We start from the raw sequence: 16,988 nt of genomic DNA on the forward strand, positions 1-16,988 counted from the left end.
ATCAAGAGGGGTAAAATGCTAATTTTATGTGAAAAATCTCAAAAATATCCTACGGGTCATTACAGATTAGTTCATACTTAAGAAGCAGTTGTCATGATGTCACTGATGATGTTTTCAGATAATAAATTTGATACAAGATTGGTTGACATAGAAACCATAGAAAATTTATTATTTTGCCGTCTCAAAATATTTTTTATTTATTTACATCCACTAAAGGAAAATATAAGATACTTTTTTTTTTCATTTTACTTTATACTTTATATGTCATATTTTATTTTGACATACAGTTTTAAAAAAATAATGAATTTTGTGATTTCAAACTAAAAATGTGTCAAATATACTAAATATATTTTAATTTTATGATCTTAAGCATGTCATGTGAAGATTTAGAATTAAAAAAGTTACAAAAAAAGTATAATGGAAAACAATTACTACTTTTTATCTTAAATTTTTAAAATAACACTTATTTTGAAATGGTCTATTTTTCGTCAAAATAATACCTTATTTTAGAAAAAAAGATAGTAGTATAGTACTCCCACTAGTCCATATTGGATTTTTTTTTAATAATCCAAATAAGTGAATTGTTCAAAGTTTAAAAACATTTTTTTATATATATTTATGTTTCATTTAATCTTGTTACAGATTATTTTATATTTTGTAGGAGAATAGTTTAGAAATGATAAAAAGGATAATAGTAATGGAAAGTAGCCTTTTATTTATATCCTAGAATATTTTTTCAAAATATATATTATACCTCAACAATTCACTTAATATAAACTGAAGAGCGAATATATATATATATATATATATATATATATTATATATATATATATATACTGTGACAGAGAGAATTTATAAATTTTTAATATTTTATATAAAATAACTCCATGAATCACAATCAAGTTTACGAGTCGAAAAATGATAAGTTAGTAATAGCAATAGCTGATTTTGAATACCCTTAAACACAATACTATTTTTCTTTTTCTTTTTTTTAAATGGATCGAGAGAGTTTAAGACTTAATATATAATCAACTACTATATTTAATTTATATACTCTGTGCAATTTTTCATTAAAGAGAATTCAACTATCATCATTATTACATTATTATATCTATATATAATTATTTCACAATTTAATCTAAAATTTCAAATTCAACTCTTAAATATACGAAAATTCTTATTAAGGAACACTTCTCCATTATACGGGGATCTTATTGCAATTCCAAGATCTCCCCCACGTTATGCATGATAAAAGTGGAAACATCAATGAGTAGACACAGAATATTATTGCTTGATCAAAGAAATGAATAAAATAACATATCTTGCTTGATCTGTTCTTGCTCTGACTTTCATAACCCAAAGAAAATATTTAAAGTTATTATTGTATCTGTTTGTTAATCAGACAAATCTATTTCTTTATATTCTTTAGATCCTGATGTTGATAGCTTATTTCTTTGGATGATTGCTACGTATTATTTCGTAATGTATTGTATTGTTTTAATGAATATCGTATTTGGATATATAGATTGTATCGTTCTCGTTGCATAATGACACACATCTATAATTTGAATGATAGATCTATAAAAAAAAGTAGGGTACGGGGTGGAGCTACTATGAAAAAGTAGGATAAAAGATGAAATATGATTATTAAACAATAAATAAAGACAAAATGAAAAGAAAATATTAAGGTAACGACGTGATCACACCAAATTGATCGTTACATTTACCTAACGATGAATTTAAACAATACGATACAATAAAATTTAAGTAACAGTCAAAACAAATATTACATTTAAACTAACAACAATACAATACAACGGGTAACAACCATCCAAACAAAGTGTAACATACAATACTTAGTTCAAAAATATTTTATTTTATTTATTTATTTAATAAAAAATATTTTTTACGGTTTTTTAATCTAAATTACCTTTTATAACGGAAATAACAATTGATAACGTATTTAATTAAACAAATGACTTTATCTTATTAGTCCAAATAAATTTTGGAGAAACTATCTAATAAACAAATATTTCTACCATATTTACTAATTCTTCCTATAGTTTGAAATAATTACATTTTATCTTACTAATTAATAGTTCCATACCAGATTTTAAGTCAGATACACCTAAATACATGTTTTTGCTATCAAATTCAAGGAAATAGGGAGAGAAGCGAGGGAGAACAGGAGGGAGATGGGCGAGATTTGTCTGTGTATCCCAGACACATGCGAATCACACTAGATATATGATTCTAGTGTGATTCACATGTATATGAAATACTAGATATGCAAGCGAGATAGGAGAGTGTAAAATGAAAAGGGAGAGATGCGGGAGAAATTTGTCTATGTAACCTAGCTAGATACATGCAAATCTACTTGGATACAATGTATCTAGAATAAATTAATAAACCTAATTTTGATCCCATGATTCTGAAATATATGTATTTAGACATATTTGAACACGCCAAAATTTGATCAGATTCATAATATTACTAACATAGCTAAATAATTATCTCATGCACGAACCTAGATTTTGCATTATAAATATTTCTTTTTTTTACAAAAAAAATAGTATGTATCCTCTAGAAGTGTTGAAACATAATTGCATAGCATCAATAGTAGAAAGTGGTTGAGACATAATTGCATAGTATATATATATTATAAGTATTGATAGAAGTGCACCAAAAATGAAATATATGTCACTTTTGTTGAGAAATGTAGTTATACAAGTCGCAAGGGACAAGATTAAGATGTCATACCATCTTTGATTTTAAAAGAGGATTAAAAAAAGCCCCTCCTATATATATATTGTTGAATAATCATCATAAAGGATATCAACACTTGTCCTCTACAATTTTCTTATAGTGTCACTATATCTTTTTATTTTCAAGTCTTTAGTAAAATGGGTCTAAAGTCTGTGTTGTGTGCCAAGATAGAAATGAAGGCTAGCAAGGATGTGTTTCATGATGTTTTTACAAATAAACCACACCATGTCTCTACTATGTCCCCTTTGCATGTACAAGGTTTTGATCTTCTTGAAGGTGACATTGGAACTGTTGGATCCAAAATTTGTTGGACCTATACTCAGGGTAAGCTAAATATTTAAAAATGTCCTAATAATCCCCACCCCACCCTTTCCCTCCCCTCCCAACCTACTAATTCCATCCTTATAATTTTGTTTTAGATATATACAAATGTTTTTAAAATAATATTTTCTTACTTTCATATCGAACCCAACAAATAAATAAGAAACCACTATCAAAGAAGAGTAGTGGGTGCAGTCTATAAATGTCCAGTGCGTTTATAGAGATTTATCATCCCCAGCCCACTTGAACAATTTGGTTATTTTTATGAACTCGATGTCGATAAATCTGTGAATCTAAAAATTCATTTCGGCCAATTGAATCTTCTTGAATACTCTTCGCTCCTAATTCATTTACACTTTTGGTATTGACTAAAAATGTCATCCGGCTCCTCATCTAAGTTCAACTGATAAGAAAATGCCTTTAACCTGCCTTTTTCTGGAAGTTTCTGCGATAGTTTTTTCAACTATTTTAGCGATTATGATTGAGATAAATCTCTTTAATTAGATGGTCTTTTAACATGTCAACTCTATATATGTTGTTTCTCATTTCCAACTCTTTTTTTTGTAAGGCAGATGGGGAAAAGAAGATCTCTAAACAAATATTTGAAGCTATAGATCATGAAAATAAGGTGCTCGTACTCAAAGAATTTGAAGGAGATGTAATAGATAAATATGATAGTTTTAAAGCAACTCTTCATATCGAAACAAAAGACGAAATCGATTTGGTAAGCTGGACATTGGAATATGAAAGGCCAAATGAGAATGTCCCTGAACTTATAAGTTTGCTGAACTTCATTGTTGGTATGACCAAAGCTATTGATGATCACCATGCCAATTGATGAATTGTTAAGATCTATGTTGCTCGGACTTTTCAAAAATTTCATCAAATGCATGTTGAATCCTTAAAAAAAAGAGTGCATTTTTAAAGAATCGAACACATATGTGACAACATTTTAGGAGAGTCCGAGCAACTTAGGATGGGATCATATATATGCATGTGAGCTTTACATAAATACCCTATGCTTTGTTTGTTGTTTAATTTGTCCATGTTGGTTGTGTACTTTTTTGATGTTTGTTGTGTCTTTCTCATGTAAATGATATATTGTCAACTCTGTTAACCTTTGTATTGTGTAATAAGACATGGGTGTGAGGTTTATATATATTGATCTTCGCCTCCTCCTAATTTATATAGTGATATTTTTTCTTAATTTTCTTTAAAAAGATCGTATATTTTTTAACCATCAGAAATAGTTTAAATATACTTCTATTGTAATTTGATATTTATATTTGTCTTTATTTAAATACAAAAACATGTGTAAAAGCTTAAAATCAAATGACCTTACGTCACTTTGAAATAGTCAATTCCTTTAGGACCCACTTTGTTTAACCCGGCCTGATCTATTTGTCATCTAGTTTCATTTAGCACCATTTTTTGGTCTCTTTTAAAAAGGTCTTTTTACGAAATAATTTAATTTTATTTTTTTTTAATAATAAAATGATTTATAACTATACTAATATTTAAAAATTATTTTAGACCACAAGCTTTAAAAAAAAAAAAATTCAAAATAAAACAGTACTTATTTAACTTATTAGCCATGTAGAAAAAAACGAATCTTACTTTTAAATTTTTTTTTAGATGTCATGTTGTCAATTCATAAGCGTCCGTGAATTTGAAAAATTGTTTGCAAGTATATTGTATAACATTTTTTTAAAAGTAAATTATATTTCAATCTTTTTTTCTCACCCGTCTTTTTAATTATAAAATTCTGATTTATGAACGCTTGTAAGTTGACAACACAACTTTAATTTATTTAATTTTTTAAAGAAAAACTGTATTATTAATTTTCACAAAAACAATTACAAATTAACCACGTATACCTTTCTATCTATTCTTTTATTATCTACACAAACTGTAATTCAAAGGAATTAAGGAATGGTAATTCAAAGGAATTAGAAACATGCACAAAAAAAAGGAAGAATTTTAGTTTTTTTAGTATATTCAATGCATGAATCTGAGGCAAGACTCTCTTTATTAATTTATACTAGATAAATGTGTTCGTGCTAGTACGGACTCAATATCTATTATTTTTTTATTTTAATTTATGTGATACAGATAGAATTAGAAAGTTAATTAAATTTTAATTTGATTTTTAGATATTTTAAATTGTTAATTACTTTTTGTTTGTTAATCAGACAAATATATTTCTTTATCTTCTTTGGATTCTGATGTTGATAGCTTACGCTTTAATTGTTTGAATGGTTATTACATATTGTTTCATAATGTATTGTATTGTATTATGTTATTTTATATTTTTTTTATATTGCTTTAATGAATATAATGTTTGGATATATAGATTGTATCGTTCTCGTTGCATAATGACACACATCTATAATTTAAATGATAGATTTACAAGAAAAGTAGGGTACGAGGTAGAGCTACTATGAAAAAGTAGAATAAAAGATGAAATTTGATTATTATATAATAAATAAAGACAAAATGAGAAGAAAATATTAAGGTAACGACACGATCACACCAAATCGATCGTTACATTAAATGAAATTGAGTCTTTTTGTCGTTATCTAATGATAGATTTAAACGATACGATTCAACATATTTAAGTGACAATCAAAACAAATATTGTATTTAAATGTTCGGAGAAGGGCCTAAAATGCCCCTCAAGTATTTGAATTGGTACAAAATTACCCTCCATCAACCTATCGGCCCGAAAATATCCATGACGTCCACCTTTCGGCTCAAAAATACTCTTATGTCTAACGGATCATACTCATTAGGTGGATGGAGGGCAATATTGTACCAAATCTCATAGTTTAAGGGCATTTTAGGCCCTTTTCCGTTAAAATAATTTACAATTACTTAATATATAAGTTCACATGATTGACTTGATTTTGAATTTCATAGTAAATTTAAAATTATAAAAAGGTTAGGCATCTACTCTCTACACTCCTCCCTCCCCGACCCTTCACTTCCTATCTCTTCCAAAAAAAAAATTCTATTTGGATCTTGTCCACAATTTTAAGTTTTTTTTTTAAATTTAGGACAAACAAGAGAGAAAAAAAATGAGGAAAATAACGATACATTCATATAGAAACAATTAGTTCAATAAAAGATGACTTAATTAAGCAAATATGTACAAATATTACATTTTTCTTTTGCGTGTACCCAAAATTAAAAATAAAAGAATAAAAATAATCATTTCTTTTATCCCCATCCTCATCCATCATGACAATAATACTAATTAAAAGAATATAAATATGTGAGTTCATTTCAAGTTTGAGTCCCGGATATCCTAGTTAAGAATAAGAGATAAAAAAAGAATAAAAGAGAAAATGAACTCTCATTTGGATAATTGAGAGAAAAATTTTATATTAATGAAAATAATAATATTTTTAGATGGACAATTAGTCGGGGTAAGTATGGATTTTAGTTGGATCCCCATTTATGAGTTGAGTAACGTTATAATAAATTGGGGTTGATTTTAAATAAGCCAATAGGAATATATCATGCAATTAATTATTTTTTCAATATTATTTTCAAGTGTATCGGGTCAAAATATGAATCATAAGTGGTTTTGTAGAAAAATAGAATTTTTTTAAATATTATTTTTATTATTTATTTGAGAAGTATTTAAATTTGGACCCAACACATTAAGCAATATAATAAATAAATATTTAATAATTTTACTTTAAGGGAGCTATTAAAAATAAGGACAAATATGAGTCAAAGGATTAACATTGATAGTATTTTTGAGCCGAAAGGTGGACGTCAGGGGTATTTTAGAGCCAATAGGTGGATGGAGGATAGTTTTGTACCAATTCAAATACTCGAGGGGCATTTTAGACCCTTTTCTGTTAAATATTTAAATTAACAATACAATACGATACAATGGGTAACAACCATCCAAACAAGGTGTAAGATATCATACTGAATGTACCATAAATAGTTCAAAAATATTTTATTTTTATTTATTTATTTAATAAAAAATATTTTTTACGGCTTTTTAATCTAAAAATACCTTTTATACCAGACATAACAATTGCTAACTTATTTAATTAAACAAACGACTTTATCTTATTAGTTCAAATAAATTCTGGAGAAACTACCTAATGGAATAAATATCTCTCTCATATTTACTAATACTTTTTACAGTTTGAAATAATGATATTCTATATTATTAATTAATAATTCATATAAGATACACTTAGATACATGTTTTTTGTTACCAGATTCACTGAAATATGGAGAGAGGTGAGCGAGAACAGAAGGGAGGTGAGCGAGATTTTTCTATGTATTCCTGACACATGCGAATCACACTACATATATGATTCTAGTGTGATTCACATGTATCTGGAATACTAGACACGCGATCGAGATAGGAGAGTCGAAAATGAAGAGGAAAAAATGCAAGCGAGATTTGTCTATGTATCCTAGCTAGATACATATGAATCCACTTGGATAAAATGTATCTAGAACAAATTACTAAACCTAATTTTGACCCTATGATGACATATCTGAATGAACTAAAATCTGATCAGATTCATAATATTGCAATGTATCTAATAATTAGCTCATGCATGAGCTTATATTTTGCATTATAAACATTTCTTTTTAAAATAGTAAGTATATATTCTCTAGAAGTGGTTGAAACATGATTGAATAGTATATATATTACAAGTAACGACACAAGTGCATGAAAAATGAAATTTATGTCACTTTTCTTGAGAAATGTAGTTATACAAGTTGTAAGGACAAGATTAAGATGTTATACCAACTTTGACTTTAAAAAAGGATTATAAAAAGCCCCTCCCTTCCCCCTTCCAGTCTATATATATTGTTGAATAATCATTGTAAATGCTATCAAGTACACTTGTCCTCTACAATTTTATTATAGTGTCACTACATCTTTTTATTTTCAAGTCTTTAGTAAAATGGGTCTAAAATCTGTGTTGTGTGCCAAGATAGAAATGAAGGCTAACAAGGATATGTTTCATGATGTTTTTACAAATAAACCACATCATGTCTCTACTATGTCCCCTTTGCATGTACAAGGTTTTGATCTTCTTGAAGATGACATTGGAACTGTTGGATCCAATTTGTTGGACCTATACCCTTGGTAAGCTAAACATTCAAAAATGCCCTAATAAGCCCCACCCACCCACCCTTGCATGCCCTCCCCTCTCATACTCATTCCATCCTCATAATTTTGTTTTGGATATATACAGATGTTTTTTAAAATAATATTATTTTATTTTACTTTCATATCGAACACAAAAAATAGATAAGAAATTACTATCAAAATGGAGTAGTGGGTGCAGTCTATAAAAGTGCAGTGCGTTTACAAAGATTTATCATCCACAACCTACTTGAAAATTTTGGTTCTTTTTACGAATTTGATGTCAATAAATCTGCAAATCTATAAATTCATTTCGGCCAATTGAACCTTCTCGAACACTCTTCGCTCCTAACTCATTTACGCTTTTAGTATTGACTAAAATGTCATCCGGCTCCTCATGATCTAAGTTTAATGGGTAGGGGAATGCGTTTAACCTACCTTTTTACTAGAATTTTTAGCGATTATGATTGAGATAAAACTCTTTAGATGATTTTTTAACATGTCAACTCTATACATGTTGTTTCTCATTTCCAACTCTTTTTTTTTGTAAGCAAATGGGGAAAATAAGATCTCTAAATAAATACTTGAAGTTGTAGATCATGAAAATAAGGTGCTCATACTCAAAGAATTTGAAGGAGATGTAACAGATAAATATGATAGTTTTAAAGCAACTTTTCATATCGAAACAAAAGACGAAATCGATTTGATAAGCTGGACATTGGAGTATGAAAGGCCAAATGAGAATGTCCCTGAACTTATAAGTTTGCTGGACTTCGTTGTTGGTATGACAAACACTATTGATGATCACCATGCCAATTGATGAATTGATAAGATCTATGTTGCTCGGACTCTTCAAAAATGTCATTAGGTGCGTATCGAATCCTTTAAAAATAGTGCATTTTTGAAGGATCTGATACAAATGTGGCAACATTTTTGAATAGTCCGAGCAACTTAGGATGGGATCATATATAAACATGTGAGCTTTGCATAAATAAACTTTGCTTTGTTTGTTGTTTGAAAGTATGGTAAAAAAACAATCCTTGTTGGTTCTGTACTCTCTTTTAATGTTTGTTGTGTCTTTCTCATGTATGTGATATGTTGTCAACTATGTTAACCTTTGTGTTGTGTAATAAGACATGGGAATGAAGTTTATATATATTTCTCTTCGCCTCTTCCTAATTTATATAGTCATATAGTGGTTATTTTTTTTAAAGGATCAAGTATATTTTTGTACTATCAGAAATAATTTAAATATATCTCTTTCTATTGTAATTTGACACTTAAATTTGTCTTTATTTACGTACAGAAACATGTATAAAAGCTCAAAATTAAATGACCTAACCTCACTTTTAAATAGTCAATTCCTTTAGGAGTTGGGACCCACTTTGTTTAACCTGACCCGATATAATTGTCATCTCGTTTCATGTGGCACCATTTCTTTTGATTTGTTTAAGAAAGAGCGTCTTTTTATTATAATTAGAAATAATTTAATTTAAAACTTTATTTTATAATAAAATAATTTACAATCATACAAATAATTAAGGATTTATTTAGATCACATACTTTAAAAGTCTTTCTTTTTCTCATGAATTTTATGTCAAGTTAAACGATGTCTGTGAATTCGAAAAATTGTTTGTAAGTATATTGCAAAACCCTTCTTTAAAAGTAAATTATATTTCAATATTTTTCTCACAAGTCACAACATGTATAACATAGTCTTCTAATTATAATATAATAATTCAGATTTATGCATGCTTGTAAGTTGACAACACAACTTTACTTCCTCCCAGAATATAATAGAAAAACGTTTTTTTTAACAGTAGTAATGCAAATTACAGAACTCTAACGAATTCAACAAATAATGTAAATCACCCAACACTTAGGTTTTATATGAAACATTGCACAAAAATGAAGAGAAGAATTTTAGATTTTTACTATAGTTAAACTCACTAAATTAATATAGGTGGGACCATGAAATATTATTATTTTGTGGATGTATTATTTGATCGATGAATTAATATTAATTTAAATAGTGTTTTGAGATTCAATGAATTTCCGGCTAAGGCAGCCAGTGAACCAAGGAGAGGTTGAGCGAAATCAACAACTAGACTTTTCGGAATTTGAAGATTAATTTTGATTACATCAAAATCATAATATCTTACTAGTTTATGTATCATATTTATTGAATTCACATAAAAATAAATTAATTATACATAAAGTACAACGAATACGTCAAAATCATTGTATCGTACTAAATTATGTATCATATATATTGAATTCACATAAAAAATAAATTAATTATACATAAAGTACAGTGTATGTGTATGATTCATTGTAATATATTTTTTGGTAAATGATCCATTGGGAAGATTAATGTTTTGGATGTTATCAATTTTGCAATCCCGACTTGGACGGCAAATGTTCAGCAAGAGACAATAACAAATTATTTTCGACACTGCAATGTTCAGAGGATAAAATCTCAGAGAATTTGGGTGCTTGTAATTCTTTGTGTACACTCAATATAGAGGTCATTGGAGAAAGAAATAGAGAAGAAATCACTTCCAAGTTTCTTGTCCATGTTTCTTTATTATTGTGCAGTTCTATGATTACTTGTAACCCCATTATTGACGCCTCCAATATTTTTTCATTTGTTGTGTGTTGATACCTGTAATGTTAATTTTTTGTTATTTTCTTGCATTCGTGTGGTTATAAAACCTTTGTAAGTTGTCGCTTTAAACATGCCATAACATTTGCGTGGTTATAAAGCTAATTGTTTCCAAATTTAGAAACTGACTAAAAGGAAAGTTTGTCACATAAACTGGAACAAACAGAGTGTAAAAGTTTAAATCCTAGTCATGTTGTTATCATTGGTTTGAGTATCTTAAAAGTTGTAGACTCAATAGTGTTTAAAGTGAAATCTCTTAGGATTTGTTGCATCATTAATCATGTGCCATATCTGGCATGAGAATCAGAGTTTTGACAGCAGCTGGCTTAACCTTTAGTGTTCATAAAACATTCTCTCTGCTCCAGTGTACAATGTTTTCATCTTTTTAGGTGTAGGCCTAAAAAGATACACCCTTTGTACACCCACGTCCCTACCCCTCGGACTTGTGTATTAGCAGTTTTTATATTTAGGCGTAGTTTTGAATAGTATAGGTAATTCAGAAGAAGATGAGGACTTAGATCAAATGGACAGAGTTCCTTGAGATCTGTCTTCGGTCAAAGTGTAGATAAAGGAAAAAGGAAGCTATACTGCCCTTTATAGTTCTGAAGGGAAGGAGAGCATGACATAGAGATGGGTAGGAATCGAACTTTTCTAAACTCAACTCATGTACCACTTGAATTGTTAAATGACCGAACCCTTGGGAGCTACTGTACATATCTTGTGACATGCTCCCGTCTGACATTTTTTTGTAGAAAGTCTGTATTTCTTCAAAAGAATCATAATACATATGGCACATTCATGGATACCTATCTACTAATGCCATACTAAGGTTGGATTTGCGCGTGGCTGCTAACATGGGATGCTTTGTGCACTAGGCTTACCTTTTACTAAAATGTTACAATTTTTTGTTGCAGAAATGGTGAAGTACTATTGGAGGCATATCCTCAGCTGTCAGTTAACATTTGATCAGTCAAATTCCACAGCATTGCACTGTGCACTTGCACACTGCATCAGCACAAGGTCACATTGAGGTTGTCAATTTCCTTTTGGAAACTAATAGCAGTTTAGCCACAATACCGAAGAACAATGGGAAGACGACGCTTCATTCTACAGCAAGAAATGGTCATGTTGCAGTTGTGAAGGCACTTTTAAGTAGAAAAGAAGGGATCTTAAATTGGAGAGATAAAAAGGGACAAACAACTCTTCATATGGCTGTCAAAGTCCAAAGTGTTGATGTGGTTAACGAGCGTATTCTATCGGATCCTACTTTGGCTACAATTATTGATAGAAAGGGTAATCCTGCTCTACATATTGCAATGCGTAAAGGCCGTGTAGAGGTAATTTCTCATATGTATGTTATACTCACTTTTCATTTTATATGGTAGTGTTTGATTGACACAGAGTTTAAGAAAGAAAAAATGACTTTTGACGCATAACTAAGCATGTATAGCGTGGCTTTGTTTATTTCTCACAACTTATTTGTCACATTTATGTTATATAGTTCCATATGTTTCTCTATAGGCTAATTTTTTGTAAGGTAGAGTCAAATATTTGCACGATTTTTGATGTTCAAATGAAAACAAAGAACAGTCTTCTTGTCAAGTCTTCAACTAACTATCCGAATAATTATGTGCAGATCGTTCAAGCACTCGTAAAGGACAAACGAATGAAGTGGGATGCCATCAATAAACCTGGTGACACTGCTCTTGTCGTTGAGAAAGGGCGAAATTCAGAGATAGCAGCGATTCTAAAGGAACATAGTGTCCTGACTGCAAAGAACATGAAGCTAGCATTACCAACGCGTTCAGCCAAAGAACTGAAACAAATTGTTAGTGACATAAAACACGATGTTCACAATCAGTTAGAGCACACTTTCCAAACACAGAAAAGAGTGAAGAACATAGCGAAGCGTCTGAACAAAATGCACACAGAAGGTCTCAACAACGCCATAAACTCCACCACGGTCGTTGTTGTTCTTATTGCGACTGTTACTTTTGCTGCCATATTTAATCTACAAGGCCAATATACCGATAATCTTAAGGAGGTTCCTCTGGGATACTCAATAGGAGAAGGAAGGATTGCTCCCCAACCCCCTTTGTCATTTTCTTCATATTTGACTCTCTTGCACTCTTCATATCATTAGCTGTCGTGGTTGTTCAAACATCAACCGTGGTTGTTGAAAGACGAGCCAAAAAGCAAATGATGGCGATTATCAACAAGCTAATGTAGTTGGCTTGTGTATTTGTCTCTGTAGCGTTTGGTGCTTTGTCATATATCGTTTAGGTAAAGAGGAAAGATGGATGGCAAGTGCAGTAACTTTTATGGGAACTTTTATCATGGTCGCGACACTAGGGACACTGTGTTACTGGGTAGTTATGCATCAGATTGAGTCTTCGAATTTGAGAAGTCAGAGGAAATTAGCTCGGAGTAGCAAGACGTTGTCACGGTCCGTATCAATCATGTCATAATTAGAGATCCCTGAAGATCAGTATAAGAAACTATATGCTATATAGTTCTAGTTCTTAGCCAATGTACAGTCTTGTGTTGTAAAAAAAATGATCTTTGCACTTCAAGATTCAATGCAATAGCTCTAGTTTTTGTGTAGTATATGAGCAAGATAATTGAAGTGTAAGATTTTAGAATTATGAACATTTTACTAAGTGAAATACCGTTTAGTGAGCAAGCTAAGTATAATGGCAGGCTGGTGTACACAACATCTCGCGTTAGCAGGGTCCTGGTTAAAGCCGCACCGCCTCCCAGATGTGTAAAATTTTATGCAATACTAGAATTTTGAACATATTTCTGCTGTATACAGAAAATTGGTTTTCAACTTTGTAACTCTGTTATGTGCCTCTACTTCCTCTTGTTCATTCACCCATTCACTCTACTCTGTTTCAATTCATAGTTTAAGTTAGCACGAAGTTTATAAAGAGATGAACATTTTTGAAACTTGTGACATAAAACATGTCATAACATTTTGTGTAACTATAAGATTTTTGAAACTTGTAACCATGCATGCAGTTGTAAATGTTAATCCTTTACAAATTTAGAAGGTTGTCATTCTTTTTGAAAAAAGTATGTCACGTAAATTGAAACAAAAGGATTAAAATACATAGTAGAATTATGAGCATTTTACTACTGGTCAAAGTGAAAATGGGGTAGTATGTGAGCAAGATAGGTGAGATTAGGAATGTTTCATAAATCACCAAAAAATGAACTATCTAGTCGAGCTGAGAAATTCGGTAATTTGGTATTTGAGAGTAAAATATAAGAAATATAATAATCGATTTTGTTAGTCCATACAAGACATTAATGTCATTCGGTGTTCGTACTATACGTGAGATCTAAACAATAATCTCAAAAGTCGAAAGAAAATTTGGAATTAACTTTATCCATTTTTTGTTACAATATTAATTAGTCCCAACATTATTTTATCCCACCAATTGTACGAAAATAGTGGAATAGTAATCCTATAGAGAAGACACGATAAACTAATAATCTCAAGTGTATTCTTGCACTCCTAACATACACCATTTTTTATTTGTACCTTATCCTCCTATTTCTTACATTTTACCCGCTAATCTATTAGTGGTCGTTTGGTAGAGTATATAAGAATAATGCAAAATATAGTGTATTAGTAATGTTTGCATTAGTAATGCTTGTAGTAGTTATGCTGAGATTTCTATTATGCAGTGTTTGGTTTGGTGTACTAAAAATATCATGCATTGCATAATTTTTTTAAAAATATTTGTTCACAAAAATACCCTCCACAAATATAGTGGAAAGGATGTGGAAATTTTTTTGAGGGACAATTTGTCTTATAGCATGCTATTGCATGCATTAAGAATCCATTGCATTACTAATGCATAGAAATCCATGGTATTAGTTATACACTCCTCAATACACAATAGAGTGTTTCACCGTCTATTATTAGGAGCTAACATACATGGAAGTATGCTAAGCTCAAATGGCTTTTCTTTTATCCCTTTTTCTCCAATCCTCAATTTCGTAGGTGATTTGTATGTACTATCGCCGTTTTAGGCACTGTTTCTGTTGGCTCTAAACCTGTATTTGTGTTAATTTGTATTTCTTGCAGAAAACTTGGGCCTGTTTTTCTTCTTGTTTTAATTTCTTTTTGGGGTCTTCTTTTAATTATATTGTTGTTTGGATTATGGAATTACTAGTCTTAGAACATAAATTAGTTCTTTTTCTATTATAACGTACTCCCATTTTATGCTTCAGAATTTAATATTTGAAAAAGGAATTACTAGTCTTAGAACATAAATTAGTTCTTTTGCGTGCTGAACTATTGCTGTGTTTTAACTGAGTGACCAAATTCCCTGATGTCCTTAGCTCTAATCTAATGGCTTTTACTTTGTACAAATTGTCAACAAAAAGATGTGAATATGGTCGAATTTTACATTTATTGGATTGAAATCTTAATAAATAAATATTGGATAGTCCATATAACCAAGTTGTTTTCTTCTTCATTTTCAATATGAATAGTTACTTTGAAAGCCTTGTATTGCTCTATTAAATTACCTTCAAATATGTTGTATGTCACTACCCTTTTTTCCTCATCTATGTCTTCAATAGACACCTTCACAACCTTCTCTTGCCCCTCTACATTTAATGCAAAAAAAAAAGGATTTTTAAATTGAGAATATAAATAAATAAATAAATATCATGGATAATTTCAGAGACCTCCCTTCAGGTTTAGCTCTATAATATGGTTTACGGTATTACACTTACCTCCTTTATTTTGATTTTTTTGTAACCATTCTTTAAACCTATTTAAAATAAATATAAATCAATTACAATATGATAATTTTTTTTCCTTTCTTTATCTTAATTTCTTCGTATTAATATTTAAAACATGACTTATTTCTTCATAGATTTATTTTTAAAGTATTTATTAAATAAGTTTTTTTTTTAATAATATGGATTAATATGAAGAAATTAATATAAAGATGGAAAAATTTGTTAAATCATAATTAATTTATATTTATTTTAAATAGGTTTAAAGAATGATTTTAAAATATCAAAATAAGGGAGGTATGTGTAATATTGATAATCACATGAGAGACAAGTGTCATAGAGCGAAACCTCGAGAGATATATTTGAAATTATCCCTAAATATTATTACCTACCCAAAGAAAAGTAAAATTCTCGTTATAGTACCTCACACAAAGAATATCTCTAGATCATCTTAAACTCAATATGTTTATGTAGGCCTGAATTATTTTCTATATTAGTTCTCCTTTAAACCCTTCGATACTGATGTGACAAAAAACGATTACACTCTCTGATCAATTAAAAGATCGAAGTGATTATAAAATATTACCGATAGTAAAATTGCAGTTGATGACGGCGTCAACGGTACCCCAATTTCCTTCATGCAAATCGATAGCTTGAATAGTTTGTGGTGCAACATTTGGTAAATGGTGTGGTTTGTTCTTAAACATTTCATGAAACAAATCCTTACAACCTTTGATCTCTGTTTGTGATATCAATTTTCCTCTCAAACCCATTTTTTTTCACTTATTATATTTATTTGATAGAAATAGTAGTATTGTTGGAAATATTTGATGGATAAAGAATCAGAAATAAAAGTCCTTATACAGTTGCATTTTGGGGGATGGTCAACCCCTCTACAATTTTGTGCCAATATAGATTATTACAATTATTTTCTCCAATAAGCTGTGGATTTATATTATAGTGACTACTTAGATTTATTGAAACGTGTGATTTCTTGATTTGGCAATAAAATATGATGGCCATGACAATTTAATTAGTTTATCATTAACAAACTAAATGTATATAATTGAAGCTTACACTTGTTCTCGGACATAAAAATCTACATACTTTTTTCAGGGAAAAAGCTCAAATATATCATCGAACTTTGAGAAAAGACTCATTTATACTATTCGTTAAAAGTTTAACTCATATATGTCATTTTCGTTTGAGAAAATACTCATCCATGCCATTTATTAACTGAAATGGCATAGATGACCCAAACTTTAAATGAATGACATAGATAATCATTTACTCAAAATTCGATGACATATTTAAGTATTTTCCCAAACTTGTTTTTGTTTGATATAA

General features: G+C 29.7%; 2 protein-coding genes and 2 pseudogenes across 2 annotated transcripts; 3 read left to right on the forward strand and 1 right to left on the reverse strand.

Moving 5' to 3' along the window:
- Nucleotides 1–2,852: 2,852 nt before the first annotated feature.
- On the forward strand, nucleotides 2,853–4,123 carry LOC125817099 (kirola-like). Its single transcript, XM_049496678.1, has 3 exons — nucleotides 2,853–3,090; nucleotides 3,660–3,931; nucleotides 4,063–4,123. The coding sequence occupies exons 1-2, from the start codon at nucleotides 2,904–2,906 to the stop codon at nucleotides 3,923–3,925; spliced, it is 453 nt and encodes a 150-aa protein (XP_049352635.1). The 5' UTR covers nucleotides 2,853–2,903; the 3' UTR covers nucleotides 3,926–3,931; nucleotides 4,063–4,123.
- Nucleotides 4,124–8,033: 3,910 nt separating this feature from the next.
- On the forward strand, nucleotides 8,034–9,374 carry LOC125817105 (MLP-like protein 28; annotated as a pseudogene).
- Nucleotides 9,375–9,827: 453 nt separating this feature from the next.
- On the forward strand, nucleotides 9,828–13,574 carry LOC125817053 (ankyrin repeat-containing protein At5g02620-like; annotated as a pseudogene).
- Nucleotides 13,575–15,306: 1,732 nt separating this feature from the next.
- LOC125817057 (kirola-like) lies at nucleotides 15,307–16,414 on the reverse strand. The gene is made up of 2 exons (XM_049496643.1): nucleotides 16,228–16,414; nucleotides 15,307–15,506 (listed from the first exon to the last, which is right to left on the reverse strand). The coding sequence occupies exons 1-2, from the start codon at nucleotides 16,412–16,414 to the stop codon at nucleotides 15,307–15,309; spliced, it is 387 nt and encodes a 128-aa protein (XP_049352600.1).
- Between the last annotated feature and the right edge of the window lie 574 nt (nucleotides 16,415–16,988).

Source organism: Solanum verrucosum, unplaced genomic scaffold (assembly GCF_900185275.1).
Source record: "Solanum verrucosum unplaced genomic scaffold, falcon-dt-bn FXZP01000094.1, whole genome shotgun sequence".
NCBI classification, from domain to species: domain Eukaryota; kingdom Viridiplantae; phylum Streptophyta; class Magnoliopsida; order Solanales; family Solanaceae; genus Solanum; species Solanum verrucosum.